Source organism: Canis lupus, chromosome 24 (genome assembly GCF_048164855.1).
Source record: "Canis lupus baileyi chromosome 24, mCanLup2.hap1, whole genome shotgun sequence".
Taxonomy (NCBI): domain Eukaryota; kingdom Metazoa; phylum Chordata; class Mammalia; order Carnivora; family Canidae; genus Canis; species Canis lupus.
In genome coordinates, this window is record NC_132861.1 from 52,319,598 (window position 1) to 52,340,456 (window position 20,859).

The 20,859-nt window shown below is 66.2% G+C and overlaps 1 protein-coding gene across 6 annotated transcripts in view; it reads right to left on the minus strand.

Moving 5' to 3' along the window:
• Nucleotides 1-88: 88 nt before the first annotated feature.
• The window catches only part of ANKMY1 (ankyrin repeat and MYND domain containing 1), a 48,138-nt gene continuing 27,367 nt past the window's right edge, over nt 89-20,859 (minus strand). For 2 of the 6 annotated variants that reach the window (XM_072796960.1, XM_072796961.1), the window contains exons 9-18: nt 19,668-19,839; nt 18,952-19,092; nt 18,477-18,617; nt 17,081-17,188; nt 15,125-15,256; nt 14,244-14,357; nt 13,820-13,985; nt 9,330-9,408; nt 8,582-8,742; nt 90-635 (exon numbers count right to left, since the gene is read on the minus strand). In XM_072796960.1, coding sequence (XP_072653061.1) covers nt 529-635; nt 8,582-8,742; nt 9,330-9,408; nt 13,820-13,985; nt 14,244-14,357; nt 15,125-15,256; nt 17,081-17,188; nt 18,477-18,617; nt 18,952-19,092; nt 19,668-19,839 — 1,321 coding nt within the window. In that variant the 3' untranslated portion in view covers nt 90-528. Of the gene's footprint in view, nt 636-7,385; nt 7,653-8,581; nt 8,743-9,329; nt 9,409-12,044; nt 13,060-13,819; nt 13,986-14,243; nt 14,358-15,124; nt 15,257-17,080; nt 17,189-18,476; nt 18,618-18,951; nt 19,093-19,667; nt 19,840-20,859 lie in introns of those variants that run through there. The other 4 variants (XM_072796964.1, XM_072796966.1, XM_072796962.1 and 1 more) reach the window with 4 other exon arrangements.

The window sequence follows — 20,859 nt, forward strand, 5'->3', positions numbered from 1 at the left end:
CCCCCGCCCCCGCCGCGGGCGCCCTTCAGCCCCTCCAGGGCACCGGCCTCAGCAACATCCCCAGGGTGGGGCCCAGAGGCCAGCCCGGAAGCAAGAGCTGCTGCAGGGTCACTTTATTTGGGAATTGCAGCCACGCTGGTCTGCCCGGCGGACATTTGACAAAGCCTCTCTGTCCCCTCGGGCCTGGAGTGCTCGGAGGCAGCGGCCAGGAGCCCCCCCACGCCCCCCGCCCCCGGCCAGCACAGGGGTCCGGGCAGCCCGCCCTGGCAGGGAAGACGCGGCTCCTCTGGGGCTGCAGCCCCTTGGTGGCCCCTGGCCTGGCCCAAGCAGTGGCCTCCCCCGAAGAGCGGCGGCTGTGGGCTCCCCCGCCTCCCCTGCCGGGGGTCCTGGGTGGGCTGGGCGGCCCCGCTGCTCCCGGGGAGGCAGGTGGGGGTGAAGGCCTCCGTCCCTGGGGCACTGGGCAGCCCTGCTCGGAGTCCACAGAACAGGTGGGGCGCTGGGCGCTCATTCATGGTTGTACGTGAAGCTTCACCGGCTCGACGGCTTCCGGGGCTTGGGCTTCTGGCCCACCTTCTCGGCCACGAGCCTGGAGGGCTTCTGGAAGTTCTGTGTAAACGGAGCCGAGTTCATATTCCCTGCGGGTGAGAAGGGCCCCCAGTGAGGTGGGCCAGCGCGGGACGGGGTGGGGTGGCGGGGACGGGCCCACCCTGCCCACGGCGGACCCGGGGCTGGTCGTGGGGAGGCCCCTCCCTGGCTCTCCCTCCCATCCGGGCCTCGGGCATCCGGGGGGCCGCGGGCAGGCCCCGAGGGCTCTCCCTGGAGATAAACCCTCTGCCCAGAGATCGCGTTGGTAATGGAAGCCCCAGCTCCGCTCAGGGTGGGGAGCAGACCCCTGCCCTGAAACCTTAGTGAACACGGGGAGCCCGGGTTGGGGGCCGGCGCTCCGGCCGGGAACAACGGGGGGCAAGTCGGGGGTCGAGCCTCGAGGGGCGGCGTCTGGGCAGGTGACGGGCACAGATGGGACCCGGCAAGGGCCAACCTCACACACCCCACACTTCCCTCCCTCCTTCGCGGCCTGGACAGACCAGCAGGAGGCGTTGGGTCAGCCCGGGGCCCCACCTGGGCGCAGGGAAGGGGGTTGGCAGCAGCCCCCGGGGTCCAGCCACCTCCCCCCAGCGGGAGGAAAGCACAGGCAGCGCCCGGCGTGGAGGACATTGGCCCCACACCGCAGCCGCACACAGGACAGTCAGTAGCCGCCTGTGGGCACCGGACGGGGCGGGGGGCCCTGCAGGCCGGGGTGGGGGGCTGCCGGGGCAGCGTGGACTCCGGGAGGAAGGGAACCTCGCCCTGCCGGCGGGGGTGGAAAGCTTTGCTGCCAGGGCCCAGCCCAGAAACAGCGGCTCCCGGAGCAGGGGTTCCCGTGGCCCCCGGCAGGTACCAGGGGGGCTCCCCGCAGCCAGGGTGAGACACCTTTGGGGACGGGGAGGGACACCCCCGGATGGGAGCTCACAGCTTACAACCGGCCAAAGACACCCCTGCCCGGAGGCTGAGCCCCGCAGGCTCTGGGCAGACAGCGCGGAGTGTGGTGTGGGGTCGGACACGGGGGCCGCGGGTTGGAACAAGCCCGCTGCTTAGGAGAAAACAGGAGGCTGGGGACCGTACCACCTGGAGCTGAGGCGAGGAGCCCCCCCGGGAGGAGGGGACCCCCACGGGAGGCGAGGACCCCCAGGAGGAGGAGATCCCCCCACAGAGGGGTGGACCTCCAGGAAGAGGGGATCCCCCACGGGAGGCAAGGACCCCCTGGGAGGAGGGGATCACCCACAGGATGTGAGGACCTCCCGGGAGGAGGGGATCCCCCACGGGAGGCAAGGACCCCATGGATTGAGGGGATCCCCCACAGGAGGTGAGGACCCCCCAGGAAGCAGGTTGGCAGGAGGTCGGTGCCCCCAGGCCAGTAGGCGGGGGAAGCAGGTCCGGCCGGGAGTTGGGAGGTGGACTGGACCCCCCTCCCCCCAGAAAGCCTGAGTGCGGCCCGGGCTGCAGACGACCAGGCCCTTTGAGTCCGTGTGGAGGACATTCTGGAGAAGGGCGCAGAGGGGAGCCACCCGGGGAGCACACGGCATCACCCGCTGTGCCCTGGCCGAGCCGCGCAGGAGGGTCAACCGGGCCCTGCGGCCGCCGCACCCTCGCGACAGCTAGTGCGCTGGGGACGAGTGAGAACCAGCTGTGCACGCCCGCTCCCCACCCGGAGGCCGCGGGGACCCGGGACCCAGGGCACAGCCAGCTCGCCGGAGCCCGGCTCCGATACGCGTCCTCCGGACAAGGGCCAGACGCAGGGCGGCGGGCACAGCGGAGGCTCCTGCGGTGAGGACGGCAGCGATCGCACCCCGCGGCGGCCGGGCCCAGACACACGGCGCCAAGTGCCCCGCGAACAACGCCAGGAGCGGGCACCTCGTGGCGCGGTCGGGAACGTCCGCTCTTGCTTTCTGCTCAGGCCCTGGGCTCAGGGGCGTGGGCTCCAGCCCCGAGTGGGCTCCGCTCAGCGGGATTCGCCCTCTGCCCCAGCCCCTGGGTACGCGCCGCCCTCGCCCTCGCCCTCGCCCTCGCCCTCTCTCAAATACATAAACAGGTCTTTAACTAATAAACCGGATGGTTATTGGTTACTTATGGAAACGTGCTCATCTCGCCGTCAGGGAAGGCGGAGAGGGGCTTTCCCAAGCACGGGGCCGCGGGCGGTGCCACGGTGGGACAGTCCCTCGCGTCCCTTAGGGACACAGGAACGGAAAGGGAGACCGGGGGCGGGGTAAGCGCGCAGGCCGTGGCGTCTCGTCCCACGATTCGCAGGACACATGTCCCCCGAGTGCTGCTGCCTCAGGGGCTCCTTGTCTCGTGTTCACTTTTTTAAATGTTCAGGGTTGAGGGCCTTGAAGCTGCTAAAGGGAACTGGGGCTGGGGTGGGGGGGGGGCGGCGGTCCTTTAAAATAAAAGAGCGCACACCACAAACGAAGCCAAGCTGGACGCCCTGGCCTGTGGTCGGTGCGGGGCGGTGGCCAGAGGAAGGAGACAGGGCAGGATGGGGGACCCGCAGCCCCAGGCCTGTGCCTTCTGCGGCCTTCCCGGGACCGCCCAGCCACCCCACGGCCCGTCTCCCCAGAGGCCGCGGAAGGCTGGATTCCGGGGGAACCCTGACAACCGTGGGTTCCAGGCCCTCTGTGTGGTCACCAGCGTTCCAGACTGACAACCCCTCTCCGTCCCGGCTCACCTGGCTGGTCCCCTCGGGCCCCTGAGGCTGCCCTGTCCCCACCCCCGGGCATCTGCCCCCCCCCCGGCTCCCTGAGCTCCCCTGGCCAGCCCGCGGGCCGCTGCCCACTCTCCGAGAGCCCAGGTGCGGGGCCCGGGAGGGGTAGCAGCAGCCAGCCTGGTCCCCCGAGACCCGGCCCCACTGCCCCTGAGGACGGGGCTTCCCCTCAAAGGCATCAGCGGTGCCGGCCCAGGGGGCTCCCCGACCTAAGGGAAGCCCGGCAGCCCCTCTGACGGCTCCCCTCGCCCCACCCCCAGACCTGGCCTCCTCCCGAGCGCCCCTCGCCCGTCCTGCCGCCTGGCTCCTCGGCCTCAGCCTCCCTCCCTCACCCGCCGCCTGCTCCTTCGTCCCCAGGCCCCCTCACCTGACGCTGCCCCTCATCTGACCCGGACTCTGCCGGAGTGCAGCTCCCTCGAGGGCCGTGGCACGTCGGAGCTCGCTCACCCGGCGGCACCCCGCTCTCCGATCGGGAGGTAGGCGGCCTCCCCTTCCCAGCCCGAGAGAGGAGGACCCCGAGTCCAGGCAGGTGGCCGAGCGGAGCCCAGAGGCCCAGGGGACGCTGAGCAGGGTCTGGGCACGCTCACGAGCCAGCGGCCGGGGCAGCGGCAGGGAGGGAGGTGGGTGGGCTGGTCTCCGCCCCCCCTCAGCAAGCTGCCCCCCACAGGCTGCCTGGTAAGCCCCCTCCCTGCCCAACCCAGCCCTCCGCTCCGCACCAACTACCGCTCTGCACACGCACGTACGCACACGTACGCACAGACCCACCGACCGGGAGGGCACGGCCAGCGCAGCCTCCCCACCGATGGATGCATCCACCCCAGGGCTCCGTCCGTCCTCCTTGGGCCGCGAGTGCATTCTCAGCAGCGGGCTCTCCCCCGAGCGCCCCTCCGTCCCGCACCCCTGCCCACCTCTGTGCCGGGCCCTTCCCCTCCCCCAGGGTCTGCGCTCCGCCCCGGGCCACACACCCCCACCACCTTGCTCCCACACCCGATGACGGGGGAGCCCACACAGCAGCGGCCTGCAGGCTCCTGGGGCGCAGACCAGCGGGGACACGGGTGGCAGCTTGGCGTGGGGCCTGGGTGGGCACAGCCTCCTCGTCCTGCTGGGACCCCCACTGCTGGGACCCCCACTGTGGAGCAGGGGCTAAGCGACCAGGGCTCCCAGGTTCACAGGGAGCCAAGGAGAAGGGAGGCGGGTCCCCCATAGCAGCCGGGAACCCCACACCCCGAGAGCAGAAGCAGAAGCACCCCGAGGCCCGGCATCACCGAACCTCCTGAGGAGGGGGCTGTGCTCTGCAGGTGCCAGGCAGGAGCCCCTCGGCCCACTCGCCAAGTGGAACCACCACCTGGTCTGCGGAGGGGACCAAGTGCAGGGACAGCTGAGGCCCGCGCTGCCCCCACAGTCGGAAGACCCGTCCAGCTGCCCGTGGCTCTCAGGACCTGGGGGGCTGGCCTCTGGCTCACTGCACCCCGTGGGCATCCGCAGCGCCGGCCACCAGCACGGGAGCCCCGGTGCCAGGCCCTATGGGAATCAGGGAGCCGCCCCAGGGCACGGGGAGGCAGGGCCTGTCCCCCCAGAGGCGCAGGAAGGCGGGTCGCACGGTCCTGCCGGGACCAGCCAAGGGCCCTGCACTAGCCGGGTCCTCCCAGCGGCTGAGGTGCGGCGGGAACAGCACCGCTGGAGCCTGGCAATGGGGGCATCTCCCCACAGGGCGGCTCTCCGGGGACAGCCAGCGGGGAAGGGGCTGGTTATCTTGTGGACGGGGCGCAGGCGCCCAGAGCCCGGCGGTCAGCGCTGGGCCGGGAGCGCTCGATGCACACGACCCAGAAGCGGGAGAGGACTCCGCAGCAGCCTCCTGGGAGCAGGAGGGGGCACAGGCATGTGGGAGGCGGGCACGGCCCGGTGGGAGCGACGGGGGTCTAGAGCCGTCGGAAGGGGACCTTGAGCAATGGGTGCAGGGAGACGGCGCCGCAAAGGACTTGGCAGGACGCAGGTGGGTGCAGGAGCAACAGGGGCTGGCCTCCGCTGCAGGTGCCCGGGGCCGCAGGGACGGAGAGGAGGCAGCGGCGGTGGCAGGAGTTCTGGACGTGCCTGGTTGGGCCAGACGCTGAAGGCAGGGCTGCGGGTGAGCGGGGACCCCGAGGGCCGCCTCGGGGGGCTCTCTGCTCGGGAACCTGTCCACCTGGACCCCGACGGCACAGCCTCGCCCGGAAGCCTGAAGCCACCAAGGATGCCAGACGCCTCCCGGTCACGCTGACGAGCAGGACGGTTGCACCACCACACACCTGAACCGGGCGGGCCAAGTCCGCGGTTCATCTGAGCTCGCGGGCAACGCCGGCGGGAGGGGGCGCGCAGCGTGGGCAGGGGTGTCCGGGGAGGGGGCACCGCCCGACACCTGCCCCTGCGCCCGGCAGATGGAGGACTCCGTCGCCGCGAGCCGTGGGGGACCGTCCCCGCGGGCTGGCTCTCGCTCTTACGCAGGAATTCCGGCCGATCATAAAATCAGTAAAATGCAGGTGCGTGCGGAGTGTTCTTGAGTGTGGGCGAGCCTTGTGTGACCTGGGTCTGGGCACTAATCGGCCAGCGAACCGGGCCCTGCAGGACAGGACACGTGCACCTGACAACAGAGTGAGAAACTCCACGGAGCAAAGTTCAAACCGAGAGAGGGTCCCCGCCACCCGCCGCAAGAGGCAGCAGGGAGGGCGTGGGGTCGGGAGGGAGCGCTCGCTCGGAGGCCGGAGGGGGTCAGCGGGGGTCGGCGGGGGTCGGCGGGGGTCGGCGGGCCTCTATGGTAAGGGGAGCCGGAGCCGAGGAGGAGCCTGAACGCCGCGGCCCCGCCTGGGTGCGTGGGGGGACGCTCATGTCCCGCGTGAATCCCCGGGAGGCGGGAGGTTGAGGCAGTGCTCAGGACCCCGGCCAGGTGTCCCGGGGCAGACACGCTTGCAGCACCCGTCCCAGGGTGACGATGCGAAGGCTCCTGAAATCTGAAAGTGCAACCTCTGAATTCTTCTAGAAGGAAAACCAGGTGGAAGGGGGGGGCAGGTGCCTGCGGGCCTTGAGGACGGTGGTGGGACGCACCCAGCGCCTCGGGCAGGCCGGGGAGGGTGACAAAGTGAGCCACTTAGTGAAAAACCAGTCGGACGCATGCAACACGCGCGTGCACTCTGCGTGCGCGCCCGTGCACAGCCTAGAACCCAGCGTGTGCAGCTTACCCGTCCTGAGCGGCAAGACCGGGACGATTGTCGCGGTTTGCCTTTTCCTTACTGTGTTGCACGCGTAATGGGAATAAATACGACTTTCCCTGGGGGGACCTTACGTTGCAGAAAAACATGTAACAGCCCTAGAGATTCGAGGTCGAGCTTAGAACATACGGATCACGCTCCCGCGTCCAGACGGGCGTGGCGGGCGGCGTGGGAAGTGCGAGGAGCGGCGCGTGTGACGTACGTGCAATGTGAGCGCGGGCACACGCCATCGGAAGGACACGCCAAGGTGCTGCCAGTGGCCATTTCCGGGTCCAGCATCATCGCCGACCAACCGTTGGCGCGTGTACCTGCGTCCTCTCCAGGTTCTCGTCGTCAACACGGATCGGTTCAAAATTGAGGGGTGCTCATTGGCAGCACTTCCTTCCCTGGCAGGTGTGGTGGGAGCCGCCGCCTCCCGGGAGGGCCCCCAGGAGAGGGGAGGGCAGCCTGGGGGCCAGGACTGGCCCGCGCACACCTCAGGCCTCAGTCCCCGCCGCCCCCTTCCGCCCACCCGCGGCCCACCATCACCCCGGTGCAGCGCTCCTGACTCAGTCCCGCCCAGACCCCAGGTCTCAACCACGGGTGACCCTCACACCCACCGCCCGCCCCAGAGCCTGCCGGACCCGCACCGACACCCAGGAAGTGCACGTGGAGGGGATGGCGCCCTGGGCACCCGCAGGAAGGCAGACGGAGAGCCCCCAGGCCCCCGGGGCGCGCGAGTGGCCTCTCAGCAGGAGCTCCCGAGCGCGCTGACCCGCATCCACCCGCCCTCCCGCGGCCCACGGACGCCTGGTGCCAGTGGCCGGGGAAGCCCGGGCTCGTGGGGCAGAGCTGGAGCAAGGCAGAGAGGGTTCACACCCAAGGGCGCTTTATTGTGAGGTCCCGAGGGAGACGGTGCCACACAGCCCCGCGGGGCACACTCCGGCCAGTAGGCAGACGACGCCGGGCCAGCGGCGTGGAGGCGCGCGAGCTGTGGGTGCCCGCGGTGGGGAGGCAGCGAGGCACAGGCTGCCGCCGGGCCCTCCCCACGCCGTGGGCGCCGGGTGCGGCTCCTTACTGAGTCTCTTCCACCCTCCATGGCAAGTCCTCCAGGTGGGGCCCTGGACAAGGAACTGGCAGGGAGGACGGAGGTGAGGGGCCTGCGCCGTGCCCCCGGGGGGCTGGGGCGCAGCCCCCGGCGGGCATGCACTCCCTGCGGGCCCCGCAGCTTGCAGCCGTTCGGGCCGTCACCTGGCACCCCCCTCAGCTCTCCGAGCCCCGGGCTCCCCGCTGCACGTGCGGCGACGAGGGCCCCACCCCTGCCCTGCTTGGCTTCATGCTTGCACATGGCAATGACTCAGTGTCTCCAAAGAGGGGGACTCCCAGCCTGGGGCCCCCAAGCCCAGGGAGCCTGGTGCAGATCCACGTGCACCCCGCAGGCGGAGCCTGTTATTATAGCCCCATTTTACGGAAAGGGAGTGGAGAGGACGGAGAGTCAGAGCCCGGAGGGGAAAGGCCTCGGGGGCCCAGGCGCCAGGCCCGGTCAGCCCCGCCTGTCTGTCCGTCCACACCAAGGACAGGCTCTGGGAGAGCGCAAAGCAACCCCTGCGCCTCCCCCCGCCTGGCCCAGTCCCAGGGGACAGCTTTGCTCACCGTTAGCTCCCCTGGGACCGGGTCACCACCCACATGCCCACAGCTCCTCCCAGGTCATCCCAAAGAGGGGAGGTGGGAGGGTGGGCTAGGTGGAAGCTTCCAGATGCAGCGCCCAGGCCAAGTACCCTGTGGTCGGGGCAAGCAGCGCCTCCCCAGGGCCCCCACGCCTCCGGGGGAGCCACCAGGTCGGGTGTCCCGGTTCTGTGGGGCCCAGGCCGCACCCACCTCCAAGGAGCCACGGGCACAGGACGCCCAGGGGAGGAGCAGTGGGCGCTGCGCCCTCCCTGTCTGCACCCCAGGCCCACCTGGGAGGTCTGCAGAGTCGCCGGAGCCCGCGAGACTTCGGGGAACAAGGGAGACCTCGCTCGGCCACCCCAAGGCGGGGGTCCCGCCTGACGCCCGGACTCACCGATGGCCGACAGGGTGCCACAGTCCCTCTTGTGGAAGTCGCTCCAGGCTTTGGTCTTGCAGTACTTGCTGCAGGTCAGGATCCCGTAGCAGCGGGTGCAGGGCGCCAGGCGCACCCCGATGGAGCGGCCACACTGGTAGCAGAACTTGAAGAACGGGACCCTGCCAGGGAGCAGCAGGGAAGTCGGGGGGTACCCGCCACCTGGGCCCCGCCGTCCCCCGAGGGAGTGCTGAGGGGCAGCCCCACGAAGTCCCTGTCCAGGGGGCCCGGCACAAGGCCGTGAACAGGAAACACTGAGCCCGGAAGCCGCCGGAGCTGGGTGACCACGCAGGGCATCCGGGACCCTCCTGCGCCACAGCATCGGGGGGGCAGGCCCAGCAGGCACACCGCGGTGCTGTGGGTGAGCCTGGCACACCGCATTCTGTCTCAGGGGCGGGTGGGCCCCAGGGCGGACACAACCCCCGGCCTGTGCCCGCTCATCACCCCCTGCCACCCTCCAGCGTTTATGGCGCGGGCACCTCCCAGGATGCCCTCGGGGATTACAAGGTCTGGAACAGCAGGGTGGGTGCAGAGCCAGGGTCCCAGGGAGGGGCCGGTGCTGGAGGGGCGGTAGGGGTGCAGGGGCCCAGGGCAGGACACCCCCTGGGACAGCAAGCCTGGGTTCAAGCCCACTGGGCCACTCCACGGGTGCAGCTGTGCCCCTCTGCCCCCCATGGCGGCCCAGGCACGGCCACCGTCGGCCACTTACAGCTCCTGCTCCTCCAAGTGCAGGGCTTTGGACACGCTGGTGCTTTTCCGCTTCATCCTTTGGTAGGGGGTCAGCTCCGCTGCGCCGGCAGAGAAGCACGTCAGCCTCCGTGGGTCCCCTGGCCATGCCGCAACGCCCGCGGGCACAGGGGCCCCGAGCTGCCCACCTCAACCACTGTCCCGCGGTGAGCCCGTTCCCGGCACTGTGGGGACGCGGGGGTCCCCCAAGCCTTTCACAGCCCCTTGGCAAGTCTGAGCAGGGCCAGGGCCGCGGGGGAGTCCACAGCCTCTGGGGACGGGGCTTGGCCCCAAGGCTTCCCTCTGCCCCGCACCCTCGGCCGCGCAGCTGCACCTCCTGGCCCCCCTGCGTCTTTGCCGTCTGGGGTGGCTCAGTGCACCCGTCACCACACAGATAAAGGGCCACCAGGCTTTGGCCTTGACCGGCCCACAGTCCTCTCCAGAGTGAAGCCTCCTGGCTCTGCTCTTGGGGGCCGGCAGCAGAGTACACATGGGCTGGGGACCAAGGGCGTGAGGCCCCCTCCAATTACTGTCCCCCTTCCCCTCCTTAAATAGCACATCAGTGCCCACCCTCCCCAGGAAGGCCACCTAACCTCTAAGTCGGCAGGAACCCCACAAAGCCCTGCTGGCCACAAGAGCAGAGAAGCCAGGGGCCCCTCGTTCCTCTCCATCCCCCCCTGCACCCACCAGCACCCAGGGCTGCACCGCAGCGGCGCCAGCGGCTAGAGCGTGGGCCCAGGAGGCCAGCTCTGTGACACGGTGCGTGGAGTCAAAGCCGCGGTCGTGAGGGCCACGCGGCACCAGGGCAAACTTCTGGGCGAGGCTCCTGCGAGGCAGAACTGGAGGTGCAGGTGGCGGTGCCACGGCCTCGCGCCCCGGGCAGGGCAGGGGGCACCGTTAGCGGGAGCGCGGGACCCGGACACCTCTGTGGACCTGTACGGCTCAGGGTCCGGCCGAGTCGCACCGTGTCAACTGCACGACACGCTCGCGGGTCCAAATCGGAACCCAGGCTGGTAGCCGCCGTCGCTCCAGTCCTGGGCAACCACGACCCACTTTCTATCTCCGTGTGTTTGCTGATTCTGGATGTTTCCTATGAGTGGAGTCAGTGTGTGTGTGGCCCTCGGTGCCTAGATTCTTTTGCTTAAAATGTTTTTGAGGGTCACCCACGGGTATTCCACTCCCTTTGGTGGATCAGTAACACCCCATCGCGTGGCTGTGCCACCATTTGCTTTTCCATTCGTCAGCTCACGGACGTTTGGCTTGTTTCCATTCTGTGGCTCTTGTAAATGCTGCTGCTATAGACATCCAAGCGCGGGGTTTGTGTGGACGTGTGCTCTCACGTCCCTCGGGTCTAAACGTGGGAGCGGAATTGCTGGGCCATAGTGTAAGTCTGTGAGGAGCATTTAAGGAACTGCCAGGCCGCCTTCTGAGGACGCTGCACCTTTCCCCTTCCCGGCAGCGGTGTCGGAGGCTTCTGCGTTGCCCACATCGTCGCCGTAACACTTGTTACCGACTTCCTGACGACAGCCGCGCTGGGGGGTGTGAAGCGGTATCTCGGTGCAGTTCGCTTTGTGCATGACTGGGAGCTAACGACACGGAGCATCTTCGCATGCACTTGTTCGCCACTTGTAGGTCTTTCTTCAGAGAAATTTCTATTCATGCTCTCTGCCCATTTTTAAATTCAGTTATTCGTCTTTATTAGGGAGTTGTATGATTTTTTAATCTATCCTACATACGAGTCCCTTAGGAGATATATGAGTTTCGATGTATCTCCCCTACCGTGGGTTGTCTATCTTTTTTTTTTTAATATTTTTTAAAATTTTATTTACTCATGAGAGACACAGAGTGAGAGAGAGGCAGACACAGGCAGAGGGAGAAGCAGGCTCCCTGCAGGGAGCCCGACGTGGGACTGGATCCCGGGTCTCCAGGATCACACCCTGGGCTCCAGGCGGCTGCCCTGTCTTTCCATCTTCTTGATTGTGTCCTTTGGAGTACGTAAATTTTTAATTTTGGTGAAAGCCAATCTATCCATTTTTTTCTTTCATTGCTTATGCTTTTGGTGTCATATCTAGGAGTTTACTGCCAACTATGAGACTGTGAGGAGTTGTGCCTTCATTTTCTTTGAAGAGATTTATATCTTAAGCTCTTGCATTTAGGTCTTCAGTCCAAATTGAATTAAACGTATGTGGTGTGAGGTAGGGTCAGACCTCATTCTACTGTGTCTGGATAACCACTTGTCCCAGTACCATTTGTTGAAAGTCCTGTTCTTACCCTTGTTAAAAAGCGTTGGCTTGTTGAAAATCAACTGACATCCACACGTATTTGTTTCTGGGACCTGTATTCTATTCCACTGGCCTGTGTGTCTGTCTTCACGCCAGTGCCACACTGTTTTTATTGTTGTCTTGGCAGTGAGTCTGAATTTAGGAAGTACAAGTCCTTCCACTTTGCTTTTTTCTTTCAAGCTTGCTATAGCTAGCCACTCTGGGACCTTTGTGATTCCATATGGATTTTATTTTTTTTAAGATTTTATTTATTTATTCATGAGAGACACAGAGAGAGAGAGGCAGCGACACAGGAGGAGGGAGAAGCAGGCTCCATGCAGGGAGCCCGATGCAGGACTAGATCCCGGGACCCCGGGATCACGCCCTGAGCCAAAGGCAGACGCTCAACCACTGAGCCACCCAGGGATCCTTCCATATGGATTTTAAAATCAGCTTCCCAATTTGTACAAAGGCGGCAGTGGGATTCTGATAAGGAAATATCCTCCCATGTACTGAGGCCTCCTTTAACTTCAGCACCGTGTCGTAGTTTTTAGAGAGTAAGTTGAACTGCTTTTGTTCAACATATTCACCAGTATGTTATTTCTGTTGACGCTACTGTAAATGAAACTTTTTAGAATCCCTTTTTTGGTTTGCTTGCTGCAATGCTATAGTCATGCAGTTGATCTTTGCATATTGATCTTATATTCTGCAACCTTACTAAACGCACTCCTTAGTTTTAATAGCGTAATTGTTTTATATTTATAGTGATATTTTAATATTTATATATTTAGTTTAATATTAGTCTCAGTTTAAAAAGTGGATTCTCCAGATTTTCAATCTGCAAGATAATTTCTGCAAAGAGAGATGGCTTAAGTCTTTCCTTTCCAATCTGAATGACTTTCTTTTTCTTGCCTAGTTACACTGGCCAGCAACGCAACGCCAGCACAACGCCCAACAAATGGAGAGAGAACCCATTCCTGTCGTCTCCCTGACTTAGGGAGAAAGCAGCCTCCCTGACTTAGGGAGAAAGCAGCACACGGTGGGCCCCAAACGGCCACCGTGGAGTCTGAGTCAGCTGGACCCCTTCGTAGGTGCCCCTAATCAGGTAGGCAAGGGCCCCTCCATTCCTTGTTTGCTGTATGTCTTTTATCACGAAAGCTGTTGGGTTTTGTCAAATGCTTTTTCTACATCAATTGAAATGATTATGTGATCTTTCTTCTTCAGTCTAATAATATGGTGTTATGTTGACTTTGTTGTTGTTGTTAAACCATTCTTTCATTCCAAGGTCTGGCTGCCAGCAGCCAGGATGCTGGGGTGGGGGGCGGGCAGCCAGGGTGCTGGGGTCGGGCAGCCAGGGTGCAGGGGTTGGGCAGCCAGGTGCAGGGGTGGGGCAGCCAGGTGCAGAGGTCCAGGTGTGTTGGGGCACAGAGGCCCGGTGGCCAGGGCAGTGCTCTGTGGGAGCAGGAGCCACGTCACTGCCACATGGAAGCAGCACACTCCCTGTGTGCACTTGGGTACTTTCCAGATCCTTCTCCGCATCCGTCAGCCTGTCTCCCAAGTCAAATGACCCTGCAGCCCTTCCCTCCAGCCAGACCGCGTGGGGCCCTCAGGACGAGGGCTGCCCCCTAAGCCAAGCCAGCAGCGCCAGGCAGGGGCACAGTCGCCATCCCAGCCCCCAGGACGTGGCTCCCTGAGGAAAGGGCGGGGCAGGTCCCTGCTCCTCCGGTCCCAGAGCTGACCAGCCCACCGGGCCCAGAGTGTCCTGAAGTCACACTCAGCTGCCCGCCTTCCGGAGCAGCGGGGCCTGCCCCCCACAAGTCCTGGGGCTGCCGGGCTGTCGTGCACCCCTGCTCCTTCCCACACGAGGCCCCACGGCAGCCTGAGCAGCTCAGCCAGGACCCTGTCCCCCAGGTGTCATGCCCTCCACCTGTGGCAGCAGGACAGGCGGTAGGTAGTTGGTGCCAAGTCAGAGCGGGTGTCCCCTGGCACCAGGCAAACGTGCCCCCTGGGGAGGGAGCCCTGGGCTTCTGTTCCCAGCTCGTGTCCCCACCTCCCTCCATGACTCTTGCTGACCTCCGGGGAGGGGGCCGCAGTTGGCCTCTCCGGTCCCACCCTGGCGCGTCCCCCACGGCCTCAGCAAACAGCCCCGACGCCCACGCTGCCCCAGGAGGCGGGGATCGCACGACGTGCCCCCGAGCCCGCTGCCACCCACCTCTCTTGCTCAGGTTCAGCACCTTCGGGTCCCACTGGCTCTCCTTGGCGAAGACGGCGCGGCGCAGCTGGAAGCCCATGTATTCCAGGAGCCTCTTCCGCGCCACGAACACCTCCCGCTCTGCCGGCGTCAGCATGTGGAAGGGGCAGTGGGCGATCTTCCGGTCCTGCAGCACAGCACCGGTCACCACCAGGGACCGCGGGGCCTGGCCACCACCGTAGGGGGACCCTGGGGGGCGGACCCTGCGGAGCCGCAGTCAGGACACAGGCAGGACGCTCAGAGGGTGGCCTGGCCTTCCCTCCCAGGAGGCCCGGGGGCGGGGGGCTTCGGTCGGGGGCGGGGGGGGCCTGTGGCCGAGCCTCGCCGAGAGACCCCGAGGCCCCGGCCCTAGAGCCCGCCCCCCACGGGATGCACAAAGCCGTACCTGATAGAACTTGAAATACCCGTAGTCGACGGCCGTGCCCACAGCCACCTTGTCCCCCTGCGTCAGCCTCACCGGCCTCAGGATGTCGGCCCCGTACTTAATCAGCTGGTCGATCTGAGCAGAGCAGAGCCTGTGTCACACGCGTGGACGCCCCCCCTGCCAGGACGCAGGACTCGGAAGCTGTGCCCCACGTCACCTGAGGCAGGACGGCAGCCCAAGGACAGCGGCCCAGCAGGACGACAGGTACTGCCCCCAAGGGCCACAGTCGCCCATCCGGCCCAGGGAGGCCACCCGGGGAGTCCGCGGTCGGACAGACAGGACAGACGGGCTGACCCCACAGAGGAGAAGTTAGGTGGACATGGGGTAGATCAAGGCTGGGCTGCTCTCAGGCCCCACGGCCCCACCACGTCCCGGAGGCTCGATGACACACGAGTGTGCTCAGAGGCGGCACGAGTGGCTTATTACGGATTCCGCGGCAAATGGCACCCAAGGGAGGCGCCCTCCGCCCCAAGGAGGGAGGCCGGGCTCCCCGGGGGCTCCGCGGCCTCACAGCTAGCTGGGAGCCTCTGCACAACCGCAGACCCCGGCCTGGCGCGGCCCTGGCCCAGCAGGGGAAACCCAGGCTGCACCGCCCACGCCGCGCATGGGCCCCTCCGCCCCCTGAATGGGTTTGAACTTTGCAGTTTTAGGCCCATGTAATACTGAGGGCCAGAACTTGGTGTTCTTTCTCAGGTGTTTGAACATCACAGAGCAAGGTCACTTGAAGCCCTACCTGCCAGGGTGAGGGTGGAGCCGGGGGTCCAACACGCCCCCCCACCCTGAGACCCGACACACCAGGCCCGCTGCCCTGCACGCCCGCCCCCTCCAGCCTCACCCCTCACCAGGGCCAGCTTGCTGTCCGTGCTCCTCTGGTGCTCATAGGTGAGGTCACAGGCGACACACAAGGCGCTGCCCAAGCCTTTGGTCAGCAGCAGGTTGGGGTCGGCTCCGTGGGACAGCAGCTCCTTCACAATCTGGACACACACGGGCTCGTCACCGCCCGCCAGGTCCCCCCTCCTCGCCGGCGGAGGGAGCCCCCGGACCAAGGCTGTGCGGCACCGAGCACAGTGACCGCCACACCCGGGGCTCGCGTGCCTGCCACCCACAGGTGCCACTGCCGCCCGGCCCAGAGGACGATGCTGGGGCACGGGGTCCGCGCACCCCGGCAGCCCAGGTCTGGCGCTTCCTCTGCGCGCTGTCCGCTGGCTGCAGAGAGCTCCTGGCTCGGGTCGTGCTTTCCAGCCCGGGGGCAGCACACGGCCTGGTGGGTCCCTTCAGCCCTCCTCCCTGGGACCAGCCTGCCCTTGCCGCTTAGGCACCTGAGTCGCTGCGACCACCTGCCCGGACGCCGAGTGGGGCACATCTCGCTTGTTCCCTGCTGTGTCCCCAGCCACCGGCCCCGGTGCCACTAGGAAGCCAGGAGTGACCGCCGCTTGGCTGGACGTGAGATGCACTGGCGTGTGGCTCTCAAGAGCTTCCTTCTCCCCAAGAAGCTCCCGACCCTGCCTCGCCCCCCCCGCACCCGAGCGGGCACAGAGCAGGTGCCCCTATGACGTGCTCAGTGAATGACTCTGGGTACAGAGGAAGGGAGGAGGGACAGAAGGACCACAGGAGCCCCCACGCCTTCATCTTCCTCAGACCTCCGCCCATATGTCACCTCACCGAGCAGCCCCGGCCACCCGCTAAAACAGCCTGTCCCCGTCATTCTCTACTCCTTATCCAGCTGTCACTTCTTCACAGCACCTATCACCGCCGGAAATTTTGTGACACACTCGATTATGGTGTGTCCCCCACACTAGAAATGTAGGATCCGGGGATCCCTGGGTGGCGCAGCGGTTTAGTGCCTGCCTTTGGCCCAGGGCGCGATCCTGGAGACCCGGGATCGAATCCCACGTCGGGCTCCCTGCAGGGAGCCTGCTTCCCCCTCTGCCTATGTCTCTGCCTCTCTCTCTCTCTCTCTCTCTCTAATAAATAAATAAATAAATAAATAAATAAATAAATAAATAAATCTTTAAAAAAAGAATGTAGGATCCTTGAGAGCAGGGACCTTGCTTTATTTGGCACCTAATGCCTGCAATGGTGCCTCCCTGGCACACAGTGGGTCTCACAAAACAACAGTTAAATGTAAGGATGAATGGGGGCACGTATTGCAGACGGATGGATGGCAGGAAAAAGGAAAGGAGGAACAAAGAACGATGGATGATGGATGAGGAATGAACGGGTGGCATGATGGAAGGAGGGATGGATGGATGGAGGACAGAAGGACAGATGATTGGAGGGATGGAAGGATGGATGGATGGAAGGATGGTGGATAGATGGACAGATGGATGGACAGAGGATGGACGGATGGACGGATGGAGGGAGGGATGAAGGACACACTGGGGGGTGAGTGTGGGTCGGTAGGTGAGTGGACGGCTAGGTGAGTGGGTGGGTGGATGCGGGTGGGCGGGTGGATGAGTGGACGGACAGGCAGACGGGTGGACGGTGAACACACATCCTTGCCAGCGGCAGAGGTGGGCGTTGGCCAGGGTGCCTTTCCCAGGGCCCCGAGGGGTCCATGCCTGGGGTAGGCGGGGTGACCCACCCACCCTGAGGAGCGTCCCCCAGCTGAACCCTCATCCTCACTGCCCCCCTCCCTCTCCACACCCTCCTCTCTCTGAGGCGCTCCATCCCCCGGGGAGGGATCCACGCGGCCCCGCTGCCGCCAACAGCAGCAAATCCCGAAGACTGACTAGGGAGGGGGTCACGGTGAGGCAGAGACTGCAGGAGCGCCATCAGGGGGTGTGCAAGGTGCTCACCAGGTCATTCCCGCTGGCGATGGACAGGGAGAGTGGGGAGTGGCCGCTCCACAGCATGTTGGGGTTCGCTTTGTGGGAGAGGAGGAGCCGGACTACGTCCCTGGCACACTGGGTGGGGAGAAAGGCAGGACCACAGGTTTGAGGGGGCCCCGACTCCCAGGGGCTCCTCACGCTGACCATTAACTCAAACGCCGTAAGATCAAGTTTGCCGCTTAATTGCCATTTCCTCCAGACGGGCCCCTGCCCGGCGCACAGGGAGCGCCCTGGATTTTGGATGGACGCGCGGCCCGGTGGGTGCGAGGCTGCCCGGATCCTCACACTGGGAAGATGTTTCCTAAACATACCGAGTCTCCAACACAAGACAGGAAGGGACACATGATGCATGAACGGCTGGAAAGCTTGTCGGGACCGCGTGACCCTGGAAGCAAGGCCGGCGCGGGTCCATCCGGCCAGAGGAACGTGCCTCGCCCCGGGGCTCAGGGGTCGTGTAGGGCACCGAGTGCAGGAGCAGCCCGGCCCCAGCAAAGGGGGTGCACCCCGTGGGAAGGGCCCGTCCCTGCCGTCCCTGCCCTTCTCTCCCTCCTCCTCTCCCGCGGGTGCTGCGGGTCCCCCGCCACAAGGACTCCTCCAGGCTGCCGCTCCCCCTGCAGGGGCAGACCCAGGGGGCTGCTTGGGCCACCTCCAGGCCCATTCTCCTCCGCCCCCCACCCCGGCCAGGTGTCAGCCCAAGGCGGCCTCCCTCTCCCGTCCTCCCCACTGGAGCAGACACGATGGGCAGAGTGCTGGCCTGGGCCCCAGGAGGCTTTGACAAGGGACGAACTGAAGTGGGGGCCGCCCACCCGCCCACCCAGCCTCATCCTGCGCCCACCCCCATGCAGGTCCTCACACCCCCACAATCATCACCCTGTGCGGGGGCAAACCACCCACACCCCAGACCCGAGCGGCTGGCTACCATTTTCATTTGGGGTAAACTGAGGCTCGGTCTACTGAGTGCACCCAGGCTTACTGGCCCGCGCTGCGCTGGCTGGCCGCACCACGCCCAGATTTGGTTCCCGGTTACCCCCACACCCTCCCCAACCGCCCGGCCCTCCTCCGACAGGTCCCCGCACCCGCTTGCTGACAATAAATCCCCGAGGCTGACAGGAGGCACCGGCCACAGCCCAGGGAGTCCCGGCCTGGGACGGTCGGTGACAGTGACCGGCGAGGCTGCAGTGACCACCCCACGCACGCAGGACGCGCAGGACGCACAGACACCCCCACGCCGACCCACAGGCGCGCACACAGACGTGCCCGTACGCTCACAGGCAGGCGCCCGCGGAACACACATGCACGCGCGCACGGGCCCTCACCCGGCGCCCACCGCCGCCCGCCGCCCGCCTGCAGGGGCCCCGCGCACCTTGTAGCTGTCCTCGCGCTCACAGGCCACGTGCAGAGCCGTCCTGCCCCCCTCGTCGGGCGCCGAGGCGCGCTGGCTGTGGTAGACGCTGGCGGGGCCTGCCTCGTTGCTGAGCTTCAGGCTCGAGGGCAGCAGGTCTAGCTGCGTGCAGAGGGGACACGTGCTGGCCCTGCGCCCGTCCCGGCGGAAGGCTGGCCCGGGAGACGCCGGCAGGTGCGAGCTCGGCGCGGAGCACGAGCCAGTGGCCTCCGTCCCCAGACGGCGGCTGCGGGTCCCCGGAGTGAAACGCGGAGGGGCTCAGAGCCGGTCCCCTGCCCACCCGGGCTCCTGCCCCGGGAGCCGCGCACAAGACCCCGGCCGCGTGGGGCACACGGGGCACTAGTCAAGCTCGTTGGGGACAGTGGCGTGAGACCGAACTTCGGACGGGAGGGCCCTGGGGCCGCAGCACCCCCGCCCCGCAGCCAGGCCAGCGCACCTTGCCCGGCTGGTACACGTCGTCCTGGTCGGCCGCCCTGGCGTCCACATCCGTGACAGCGTGCAGCAGCAGCTCCGTGACCTTGACGCCCTCCTCCCCCGGCAGGGCGGCTGCGATGTGCAGCGGGGTAAGGGCCCCCAGCTGCAGAGGCGACACGGGCACGGGTGAGGCCGGCTCCCAGGACACGGCCCCCGGCCCCACCTCTCAGACACCCCACGGCCACATGCTCCCGGCCTCATTGCGATGTGTGGGACAACGAAGCGCTCCCGCGTCGGCTCCCGCGGGCCCCCACCTCCAGGCCCGCAGCCCCGGGGCCTGTCTGCACGTTAGCCAGCGGCCCCGCCTCCCTCCGACAGGCGCCCTGCCGTCCTGCCCGGCCCCCACTCCGGATGCCCCCGCGGGGACGGCCACCCGGCTGCCCCCTGCAGTCCCGCCCGGGCCCGGCACCACCCACGGCAGCCCTTGGCCCCCTGCGGGTGCTGTCGGGACATGCCGGCCACACGGAGGCGAGAGAGCCCGGCCAGGTGCACGCAGCCGACCGCCCCGAAGCCCAGGGCCATCCGCAGCCCCCGGCCAGCCCCCCGAGCACACCCCCGAGCGCACCCCCGAGCCCAGCTCCGCCAGGACACTGCAGAACCAGGGCTCTGAGCTCTCCACCGGGGCCCCGTCAGCCTGCCCCGCTCCCCCCGGGCCCCCCAGCCCCCCGTGGGTCCCACCTCGGCGGGGAGCCGGATGTCCGTCCCAGCGCCGTTCTCCAGCAGCAGCCTCACCCCGGCCACGTCCCCGGCCTTCACAGCGAGGAACAGGACGTGCATGGGCACGCAGCACAGGTTGGGGTCCGCGCCCCGGCGCAGGAGGAGCTTGATGGTCTGCCACCGGCTTCGGCATCTGCAAGGATCGGTGTGACACGGTCACGGCCCGGAGGACAGGCACAGGACAGCACCCTGCCCGGGTCACGAGAGGTGCTCGGAGCCCCGGCGGGCACAGCCTGGCCCGAGGACACCCGCGGCCCCGCCTTCCCGAGACCTCTGGCCCCTGCCCTGCCCCAGGGCGGCCCCCTGTCGCCACCCTGAGCTGGCCACCCCCACCAGGCTCCAGGCCCCGCGGCCCTGCCTGCGTCAGCCCTGGGTGGCCGCTCAGCCTTCCCGTCACCTGTGACATAGGGCACAAGCTGGGGGCCAGCCCTCCCTCCCCGGGGGCCATGGGCACCTAGTACACGCGGGGCACGACCCTGCACCCAGACGTGCATACATGCACGCACCACACACCACACACACATACACATGGGACATACCTACACTCACACACGTACACCACGTGCACACACGGACACACATGACAGGTACAAACACACGTGCACATCACACATGCATGTGCATATACAGCACAGCCTGCACACCGTGATGTCCCACACACGCGTGTACAACACACACACCTACACCTACACACGCCCCACACACGTGCGTCCGTGCACTGCACCTCCCTTACGAGCAGCGCGGGGCCAGCAGCAGCAGGGCAGCCTTGCCCAGACCCGGCGGGGACGACAGCCCCACTGGGGACGGAGGAGCACGTGCTGAGCAGCCAAGCGGGCTGTACGGCGGGAGGGGAGCAGGACCAGAGGGGGTCCGGCCCGGCCCGCTGACCCCGCCGCCAGCGCAGCCGCAGGTGGGCAGGCAAGAGCGCGGTGGGCAGGCCGGGTCAGCCCAGAGCAGCGGCGCTCAAACGCCCTGCCCTTGGGACCCTCTCTACTCCTAAGGTCCCTCGAGGACCCCAAAGAGCTTTGTATGTGCAGGTTCTACCCACCCGTGTCTACCGCAGTACAGGTGAGATGAGAAAAATGCCTAAATACTAATACACTTTAAAAAAAATTATAAACCCATAAATAAGCTTTTATAAAAAACGTGCACT